Source organism: Boleophthalmus pectinirostris, unplaced genomic scaffold (assembly GCF_026225935.1).
Source record: "Boleophthalmus pectinirostris isolate CB_2022bp ecotype Guang Dong unplaced genomic scaffold, ASM2622593v1 HiC_scaffold_3, whole genome shotgun sequence".
Lineage (NCBI taxonomy): Eukaryota > Metazoa > Chordata > Actinopteri > Gobiiformes > Gobiidae > Boleophthalmus > Boleophthalmus pectinirostris.
The window spans coordinates 33,635,009-33,646,038 of NW_026571299.1; the positions used below are offsets into that span (position 1 = coordinate 33,635,009).

The window sequence follows — 11,030 nt, forward strand, 5'->3', positions numbered from 1 at the left end:
AAATAATTATCTACACACTTACATTGTAATAGCGACAGATTCAATTTAAAGCGAGCAAAATGAAAGGTTTTCTTATGGCTTATTAATTAGCAATTTATTTTTATAACAAGCCAAAACAGTGAGTGAGTTTTTGCATTATAATTCATACAGGTGTAAAAAAGCAGTGGACAATTAGCTATTTATATCATAATCCCAGCTAATAAATATAAAAGTGATTGCAACAGACTATAAAATATTGCTTATATATGGCCTAGAATCCTGTCTAAAATTCCAAAGCTTCATAATAAGAGCAAGTGGGTGTGCTGGTTACAATTGGTCTGAGGAAACATAGAACATGTTATAAGTTATAAGCCTGACAAATATTCAAGGAGTCTCTCATCATGAGATCACGCAGTCGCCACAGTGCATCTGCCATGGTGCCGTGGGCACCTTTGCTCTTCAGCCAGTGCACAGGAAGCCGACTCTCCTGTTCTTTGGTCAAGTAACTTTCTCGACGTTGTACTGCAAGAATAAATACATGTAAACATTAGTTTAACATGATTAATTGTTGAATGTCTCCAGTGATCCTAAAACCGTTTCAAAGAGGGGGTTACTTACTCACCCTTTAGAGTTTGATCCCATTTGCTTATAGTGGTGGACTCTGCGTTCAAGCCTTCGATGTACTTCAGATAGGCCTCTGAGTGAAGCACCCTCTGAGTTTTTGGAGGTGGGGCCACAAACATGGGGGGTGTGGGCTGTAGGTGGGAGGGCTGCCCCTGTCCGGGGTAAGGTGGAGGGGCATGCTGGCCTGGGCTGTACATGCCAGGCTAAAACAATGACATGTGCATTAGATTAGAATACATAGTATATTCCTTATACAACAATGAAACCTACAGCTTTGGTGATATATGGTATCATACCTGCTGCATGAAATTCCCTTGTCCTGGGCTTCCTTGCATGCCATTCATTCCTGGAGCCATCATACCTGCAGAATTAGTCATTAGATAATATTGTACAAATAACAGGTTAAACTTAATGTTATGTTAAATGTTAAATTATTGTAGGTACTACATCAGTATGTCCATGCATTACATGTGTAAATGTTAAAAGTGTAGTAGATGTTGAGTAATGTGTAGATTTGATGAAAGGCTCCAGAGCTTTTGAGTGCTTCAATGTTAAAACAGACCAGGCTCATGGTCTGTACACCAGGTAAACCCTCCAGCAGCAGAGACGGCTGCATGTGACTGCGCAGGTGTGGCTGGGACAGTGCCCTTACCCTGATGGGGCATGCCAGGGTATCCAGGCATGCCATGGTGAAGGTGATGAGGCAGGTGGGGCACCCCAGGGGGGTGAGGTGACATTGTGGCCACACTCAATAAGCCCTCGTGAGGGCCCTGCATGGGCATGTAAGGTGGGCCGTAAGCTCCCATCATGCCTTAGGAGAGAGGGTGAGGAGAGGACATGTTCATGCATAAGTGACATGCAGCTCACTAGAAAAATAACAAAATTACATGCACTATAGATGACACTATAGCCGCATTCTCACAAGCCACTTCAAATGAAATCACAATAGCAAAGTAAAAGGAGATGCAAATAAAATGATGTTTTTGTTGGTGATGTCAATAAATATAATTGATGACAATATAAACACTATAATAATATTATGTAAGAGCAAATTAATGCATTATGGGCGAGCATTGAGGGAGAGCCTTTGGCTTCAATATTTCAGAAATAATAAGTGCATAACACAACACAGCTCAAATTGTTTTATAAAAGTGGCCTGTGAGAATGGAATCTGTGACACAATGAGTTCAAGTATGTTAGCTGGTAGCATGTAAAATAAGCTTTCAATGAAAATGTTACTTAAATGCACAAGCAAACATGCAAACAATGACGTGCAATTTAAATGGTAAAGCAAATAGAAAATAAATGCAATAATAAAACATGAAATTGCAGCACAAATAATACAATGGGAAAACAAAAGCTAAAAGTTTAAACTCATTAATCTACTGATTTAAAAAATAAACATGTAGCTTTTTTAGTCCAGCCTCTTTGCCCTGCTGCCTGTAGTCAAACTTGTGCTGTCTCTCAGAGGGGTTACCTGATGGTGTCATGGACTGGTTTAGCATTCCCATAGTGCTGGGTGAAGGCACCACGCCCATCAGCGCCCCCACAGGGGTACCTGCTCTAGGGGACACTTGCTTCTGGGGGGGCCTCTCCCGCTCCTGCTGCTCCACTATCTTGGCTGCACGCTCTGGGGGAAAAAAACAAACAAAACAAAAAAACGCTCAAAATATAAATTCCAGACACACTTCAAGTGGACTATTGTAGAGCATTTTATATAAAGTAAAAATTACAATATTTTTAAATGAATTCTATATTGTAATGTGTGAGCTACTGCATCCAACCCTCAGAGGGGTTGCATTTCCCTTATGGATCAATAAAGTTTGTCTAATTTGTCTAAACCTAATATTTTAATTGTAGAGTAATTTGTGCATGAAAATAAATAATGCAAAAATATGTGTATGTGGGTGCCAGTGTGCACTATAATTAGTCCTTAGGTATCATGAATATCTTAACAAATGGTAATAAATAAAATAGCAATTTGTACTGTAAAACACCATACAAATAAAAGGCATTATACTACTGGCTCCCTCATTAGACAAGTTCAGAACCATTGGTGCCAGCCTTACCTTCATAATCTGCCTTCTTGGTGGCCTCCAAGTTCCTCCATTCTGTTCCCACGAGACGACTGAGCTCCCCGAAGGAGAAGTCTGGATGTCGGGCCTTGATGACAGCTCTCATCTCACTGCTGAACAGGATGTATCCACTCATGTTGATCTTCCTCTTGGCGCCTTCCTTCTTTGAAAGTCCTTTTATCTTTGGAGTAGACTAAAAAAGTGTTGAATTTAGTGCCTTGTTAACGTTTAGTTGCATTTTGGGCTTAAGATTTGATAAATGGATATATTTAAATTTTTCAATGGAGAGTAGACTACCATTTTCTAAAAATGTAATCTATGGATCCCATAGCAGAACACTTATTGTATGCTTGCACTATCAAATTTTATCTAAAATCTTAAATGAACTAAAGGAACTGACCATGAGGCCTGATTGTTGAAAGATTATTGTACACACTAGTGGTTCCCCTTTGGGGGAGTACCTGAGAAGGTGTGTACTGCATCATGTCCATATCACTGGACATGGGCGTTTGCATCGGAGGCAGAGGAGTTTCTGAGGCTTCTTCATCATCATCCAGGTCCTCCATATCCTCATCGCCATCTTCCAAATCTGCCAGCTTCAGCTCCAGCTCCTCAATCTTCTTATCTAAAAATGGCGAGGCCTCCTTTTGAGGTACAATTAGCTTCCTAAATATAAAATTGAGAATCAAGATTTCAGAGATGTCACTCAGTTTACTGAGGTTTGGCCTTCCCAGTTCAAGCAAAATATGGTCAAACATTAGTTTGAATGTACCTGAAATAGTAAATCTCATCCTCCACCACTTTGGGTGAATATGAGAATCGCTTGAGTCCTTTGAACTTTTTCATTTGCTTCTCTGTGTCGATGTAGCGGCTCTCACACAGTAATACATGCTCCTCTGGGATCTCTGTGGGTCTGCATGACAGGTAGTCCTTGAATGAAGACACCATGCACTTGCCTGCAAGAGTATACAAAATCTTTTTAATGCATGCTGCAAAAAATTCTACTTCCAATCCAGCTTCGAGTTGGGTCTGTACATGGTAAAGGTTTGAGCTCAGGGCCCTAACTGTATAGTTACCTATGACACAGGTCAGTGGCAGTGTCTCCTCCAGACTGCTCAGAAACACCTCTTTCTTATAGAACATCTTTGTGGGCTCATGAGACGTCTCCTCTGGATTAATAAAGATTGGACCAAAGAAAAGTACTGTCCCATTTTGCACCCATAACTTCTCAATCCTGCACACATTTAAATACAAATATCAATATGCAAATAGTTTACAAACACAACAGGAAATTCTCTGAAGTTCAACCCACCTTGCCACCCTGGGTTTTGATAGCCCATGTGACTGAATGTACACACAATCTCCCACCTTGAACCACATGTTGTTAAAGCGTAGCTGTTCATAATAGCGACAGCCAGGATCTCCTCCGCTCATCTCCATCGGGACGTCCTCTTTCTCCTAAAACACACACACAAAGGGCAGCAGTGTTTGTTTATATAACTTTGGCTTTGTATTTTCTCCCTCACAGACCACAGGCACCTTGTTGAGACACGCCTGTGTAACCCGTCTACTGGTTTAATTGATCCCCAAGAGCTGAGGTCATTGGTCAGCCATAGGAACAACAACAACTATATTCACTGTTGTCTCAAGTCAATATTTAAAATGTGGATACAAACTTGTAGGGATGGGACAGCTCACAATTTCCACAAGATAATACACAAGCTTAGGTCCATGAGAATGAGAAGATTTTGACACAGTAATAAAACTAAGCTTCCACATCTTTATTTATTAATATTCTGCTGTAAATGTAGCACTGCTGTTTGGAATTACAGCACGTATTGGTGAGTACAGGGGAAGAATATCTTCCAGAAAATCGTACATCATTCTACTGCACAATCTTGTAGCAATTTTATCTTGCAAATACTTGCCCCATCCTTACAACCTTGCCCTATAACACCAAAATCCTTCGACTCACCTTGTCCACAAAGCTGCCACTGTTTGCATATGAAATTGCCAGTTGCTTGTCCTGATCAGGTTTGGCAAACATAGAAGCAACTCTAACAACTGGAAGTGGCACATCTCGTGGTATAAATTTCACAGAGCTTGTAGGCATTGCCCAAACCTTGATCTTCTTAAAGGTCTTGTTTCTGGCAGTATAGCGAGACTCACACACATGCACATCCTCTGATCGAAAGCCTTCAGGTTGAAGTTTGAAATAGTCCTAATCAAAAAGAATAGTCAATGTTGTTGTTAATGACGTGAATAAACTTAAAATAATAAAATATTTAATAAGGAGACTTACTTTGACAAACATGACCACACACTTTCCAAGGACCTTACTGATGGGCACTTTGTTGTAGTAGTCCCCCTTGAAAACCTCTTTTTCCAGAAACTTGCGAGTGGCCACATGAAATGTTTCACTTGGTCTGTAGAACCAACCGCCATAGAGCCACTTCTCGCCTGAACATAACACAATAGATATGAAGTGGTACCATTGTGAATGAACAGTACTCACACTGAATAATTATGAGTAATAAAAGCTGTGATTATTGTTGTACCCTTTTCGTCCTCCCACAGACGTTCAATGCAGACGATGTGTGGCTGCAGTTTAGGCTCAGAGGGTTCCACATAAACAAAGTCTCCCACGTGATAAGTGCTGTTTTCAAAGCTAAAGTCCTGTTTGTACACGCGTTCAGAGTCAGACTCGGACTGCCACGCCTCACTGGACGAATCTTCACTTTTACCAATGCCTGATTTGGAAAAGGTAATTGTTATGTTAGCCTTAACAACACCCTGTTATCTAATAGAAAGCCTTTACAAACCTTTCTGCTCCTCCTCAGCCTCCTCTGCTTTCTTCTGCCGGTCCTCTTCAATCTCTTTGGGTATTTTTTCCCTCTTTTCCTGCTCCACATCATTGTGGAGGTGTTTCAAATTGTAGCTGAGAGCAGTGGACATCAGGATTTCTCCATTTTTGCATAGTTCATCTCTAATCTTAATGAAAAACTGCTGCAGCTCAACAGCATCTTCAAATATTTCAGAATCAGTTCTGTAAAAGAAAGAGGACATTATCAATCAAAGTTTCTTTTTAAGCTTCATAATCCTAACTGAACAATCAGATTAGAATGTGTACCTATTCAGTTTTCTTGCCCTTTCTAGAACCTCAAACATTTGTTCTTGGAAGACATCTAATCTCCTGTATCGTCCGCGGTCCACGTTCATCCTGATCACCTCCAGGTTGAGTGGAGGTTTTTCTGGCGTGGCTGGATCCACAGCTGGGATCTCAGCCAGAGAGTCGCTATAGCAGCGGCCCTCTTCGTCCTGGTGTCCCATCACTGACACAAACAGGTTCCTGATGAGCTCACGGACCTGTGCCCCCACAGATGGGGGTCCAGTATCCTCTGCCCCCTCTTGTTGTCTCCTGGTCTCCAGCAGGACACGATGCAAGACCAGTGCATCCCGATAGATCAGAGACTCTGGCTCATTGTACATACAGGCATTATTGAACATCAGTGCAAAGTCCTCCACCAGGGATTCTACATCCTGGTATCTCCCACCCGCCATGTGGCTCCTGACTCGCTCCATGTCTATGGGCCTCTTAATTGTGGCGTAATAATCAGGCAACTCTGAGCGAGAGGGCAGGCGGAGGAAGATGGTGCTAAGACGTCTGCCTCTGCGATCTGTGTAGTTCCTAACAGCATCATAGAGCTCATTTAACTTCTGCTGCAGAGGAGTGAGGTATTTGGACTTCTTTGGAGAGGCACCACTCTTCCCTATTGACATACAGGACCATGCATTAGGGCTATTTTTTTGAAAACATAGTGCTATCGTGTTTATACAAGTGACAATCAAAACATTAAGAGCTTACTAAGTTTGATTTTGGGGGATCCCACATCCTCCTCATCAGGAGAAGGTCCCAGCTCCTTGCGTTTGTCTATGAGGATCTTCTCCAAAATATCAGCGTCATTATAAACCTGTCAGCAAACAACAATATTTAAAATAAATAAACATGAAAATAAAAGCACGGTGAATGTTTTTTTTCTTTTTGCACCTGAGAGCCCTCCTCATTGTAATGTCTGGCATTGCGAAACATTAGCTTCATGTCCTCTATCAGTGCGTCCTCTGTGTTGTAACGCTCAGTTTTAATGTTGTTTTCAATAGTCCTTAAGTCCATGGGCTCCAGGATGACTTTGTAGTAGTCTGGGTAATCTTTCTTGGACGGTTTGACCATAAACAGATCACAAAGGCGGCGGTTGGTCCCAGCCTCTTTAGCCTCAGTCACGGCTGCATACAGAGCCTTCATTCTGCCTTTTTTGCCTTTTCTATACCTTTGAATGAAAGCAAATGTCAATTTTTTAATTTTTTTTTTAAACACTTCATAAGGCAAAAAAAAAAAAAAAAAAAAAATATATTATATATATATATATATATATATATATATATATATATATATTCTATTATACCCTTTCCGCTTGACACTTCCAGCATCAGATGATAATATACTGTCGCCATCATCTTCATCTCTTCTGAGGAGCTCCTTCTTTTTAGCCTAAAACACCAGATAAATTCATCATGCCTGATTATTGAAAAAAACTCTTAGGTTTAGTATGTAACCTCACCTGCATTATCTGCTGAAGCCTAAAAGCACGCTTGTATATGCTAGAGTTTGGCATATTGTAACGCTTTGCATTCTCAAACATTAAATTCAAATCTGCTTCAATTTGATCTAAATTGTCATAGTCGCCATTTTTAATTTTTTGCCTGAAAGACGAGAAAATAAATTTATATAGGTCAGAACAAATTTGTATGATCATTTATGTACAACTCACCGTATCTGAGTCATAGAAATAGGATGCTTGATCTGTTGATAGTAGTCAGGGTATTCTCGGCGAGAGGGGAGTTGTTGAAATGGTTCTGAAAAGGCTTGTCCCTGGCTGTTTCTGGCAGTTCTTATGGTCTCAAAAAGTTGGAAGATGGGGTTGACAGCGTCCATGGTGGAAGACTGGCTTTCTGACTCAGATTCCCCTTCATCATAGCCCAAAGATACTGCGAAATAATTGTGAATTAAAAAATACTGTAAAACTCAAGAGGTAAATGTATCATTTTTCTAATGTGATGAAGATGCTACCTGACATCCCAGGGTCATCCTCACTCTCTGACCCATAATGAAGAGTTGCACTGACACCAGAGAGTCGATCAGACTGACCAGTTTTACGATTCCTGTAATAATTTTGTACAATTTATTTTTTTCAAAAAATGTTATGTTTTTTTTTTTTTATTTAACATAATAGAACTCCAAACATACCTGATGCGAAGGCTTGATTTGGTAGGTTCTCCATGTTCAAGTTCTGCCTTACGCTGTAGGAAAACTTTCTTGATTGTGTTTGCATCCTGTTAGAGCAATGTAATAAATTACATAAATAAAAGCCCAGATAAACTATTATACCAATAAAACTGATGTACTTACCTTAAAAACCTGAGATCCTGGTTCGTTGTATGTTTTGGCATTTTTCACCATAAGATCAATGTCCTTTGCCATAGCATTGACACTTTTATAATATGAATACTAAAATAATAAAAATTGTGTTTTATAAACATGTGTCAACAATTGACAAAACTCAAGACATTTCAAAAACATTACCTGTATTCTTTGAGTAATTGTTCTGAGGTCAATTGGCTCCTTTATAATGGCATAGTAGTCAGGGTAATGCTAGAACATTAAAAATAAAATGGTGAAATTGCTTTTAATATGAGACAAGTTGGAACAAGAAAGAACAAGAGAAAGAAACAATGGCTTAGAAGATGTTATCAGACAATCAGTTTGCAACATACCACTTTGGAAGGCAGTTTTTGAAACAGCTCACTGATAGGGCGCCCTGAGGGATCAGAATGAGAAACAATTGCTTCCAGAAGTTGTTCTAACACCTCTTTCAAACTTCCAGTTGGGACCTAAAGTAATATATCACATGATTGCCAACATTAGCAAAGTTTGTTTATCAAAAATTTGGAATTTAAAAAAATGACCTCTTCCTCTGTGGACATTCCTGTATTGTCCATATCATCAGCATCTTCATCATCGTCATCATCGGCTCCAGGTTGAACAAACTCATTTCTAGTTTGTAAATACACTTCCCACAATTTACATGCAGCTTGGTATTCCTCACTGTCACTCTATGTTACAAAAATCAAATCAGAAGTATAACACTTGATAAACCAAAGAACAAATAAGAAAGAATTAATAATAATTAATTGTTGTACCGGATAAAAAGACTTGGCGTTGTTGAACATTAGTTGAAAATCTGCAGTAAGATGCTCAACATCATTATAATCCTCTGACTTCAGTTTGTACTGAATTTTTGTCATGTCAATTGGCTGGGACACCACATCATAGTAATCAGGCTGATTCCTAAATGACAAAATGTTACAATTACAGAAGAGTTTACAAATAAAAAGTATGCCACAAACTGTAAACAGCCGCTTTCTTGGACTTCAAATGCGTACTGTGACTTTGAGATAGAGATAGAGATGATATTGCTTTGCCTAGAATATTCCACTGTATAGGTTTAAACTTTTCACACCACCTTTTGACACCACCTGCTCAAGTTACCCCACTCAGTAAGGATGTTGTTCTAGGCATTTTTAGTGTTGAATTAATGCAAGATATGAGCTCAATGCCATATTGTGGAATATTCCAGACACTATGGTGACAAGCATAGGTCGACCCTCCATCAGAAAAGTTACATAATGCATCTTTAAGTTCAGTATCATATTGTGTGTACCTTCTTTTTGGTACCCTCAGGAAATATTCAGACAGTTGCCTCCCTTGTCTATCCTTGTAGTCCCTGACAGCATTGAAGAGTTCATGGCATACGGCAATCTAAGAGGTAAGACAGGGCATGACATTCAACACTGATAATAATAACTGCTGCGATAAATATAAATGGTAAACAATGTGTTACCGTGTCAACCGGAGGGACATTTGACACTCGTCTTCTTTTGCGACCACTTCCAGGAGTTGAGGAGGCATCATCCAGGTCTCCCCCGCCACTGACACTGCTGGACGGGGAAACCGCTCTCCTCCTCTTCGCTGACATCTCTGGCTATTTACACCAAATGGCTAGCCCACTTCCAGCTATGAATAAAAAATTATCATCTCAAAATCAATAAGAGTACAACCAATCTATATAAATAATTTAAAGTTGAAGACGATATCTGCATGTGAAATAACTTAAAATGATAAATATCCGCGACAGAGTGCAATAGCGCTTTATTGTGACTCATAAGCGGTTTACACTAGCGCTTTGAATGTATGAAACAAAGCATATGTTAGCATCGTTAGCTCTGAGACTTCTTACTACCTCAATTAAAGGAGAAATCTAAGCATACAGAGAAAAATGTTGTGAATGAAAATATAGACATGCTCTGGAATGGCATAAATTCGTAATCTTACCAAAAGGATCTGCTTATTTCCCTGAGCAAATGTGGAGAGCAGCTGGCTATTGTTTGAAAACTCCAGACCACCGGAAGTGGAGCTCAACCACACTGTATGTATGAGAAGAGCAAGCCTCCGGATCCCCACTGCCCTCTATGGACTGGAGTGGTACTGCAGCTGTAGTGGACTTGAGCGCCAGCACCTGTTTTACAAGTGATGAATATGCTACTGATACCACCACCCTTCTACTTGACAGAAAAATAATATAGTTTTATATTTAATGAAGATAAGTTAAATTAAGGTGAGTTTTTTTAATCTACTATGTTCTGTTCTATGTTATCATGTTGTTTCCTCATCATAATTCATAAACATGCCGCTGTGTTTTGTTTCATTCACACATGTTTAACAGACCAACCCTGCATATTTAGACTGAATTCTTCTCTCAAACAGAAAACACTCTGTTCGACCTTGTGATATAATTTGGTAATATATAGTGCTCCATACACTTTCACTAGAATCATTTGGATAGTGTCAGCCCTGGAATCGCCCATCTCTGCTGAACTAAAGGTGAAAATAGCTGTTAACTAAAAAAAAACAAAAACACTACATGACATCACCAGGTGGAACAGAGCATTTTGAGCTATGGGGATGTAGACAAGCTAAGAATAATGAATTACTCAAACATGTGTAAATGAAACAAAACACAACAGAGATAATAGCATTATAACAATACTCACAAGAATCAATTTTGTGTAATATAGGACTTAATCTTCATACCGAAATGACAGAATAGTCCAATCTACACCAAAAGATGTTTTAAGATTTAATTTAATCAACTTGCCTCCATAGTGTTATGTGGGACATTGTATCTTTAATGGTTGTTTTCTGAAAATGCATTTTTCTCCCTTAGGGACATAAGATTA

General features: G+C 39.4%; 1 protein-coding gene across 1 annotated transcript; it reads right to left on the reverse strand.

Moving 5' to 3' along the window:
* Positions 1–79: 79 nt before the first annotated feature.
* pbrm1l (polybromo 1, like) lies at positions 80–10,246 on the reverse strand. The gene is made up of 30 exons (XM_055160170.1): positions 10,126–10,246; positions 9,635–9,807; positions 9,455–9,552; positions 8,934–9,081; positions 8,700–8,846; positions 8,508–8,624; positions 8,317–8,385; positions 8,143–8,241; positions 7,981–8,066; positions 7,804–7,895; positions 7,505–7,721; positions 7,295–7,436; positions 7,139–7,224; positions 6,727–7,003; positions 6,544–6,649; positions 5,809–6,448; positions 5,501–5,724; positions 5,237–5,428; positions 4,981–5,138; positions 4,654–4,899; positions 3,991–4,136; positions 3,755–3,912; positions 3,451–3,634; positions 3,140–3,344; positions 2,673–2,871; positions 2,081–2,233; positions 1,256–1,414; positions 900–964; positions 602–806; positions 80–501 (listed from the first exon to the last, which is right to left on the reverse strand). The coding sequence occupies exons 2-30, from the start codon at positions 9,767–9,769 to the stop codon at positions 338–340; spliced, it is 4,917 nt and encodes a 1,638-aa protein (XP_055016145.1). The 5' UTR covers positions 9,770–9,807; positions 10,126–10,246; the 3' UTR covers positions 80–337.
* Positions 10,247–11,030: the final 784 nt, after the last annotated feature.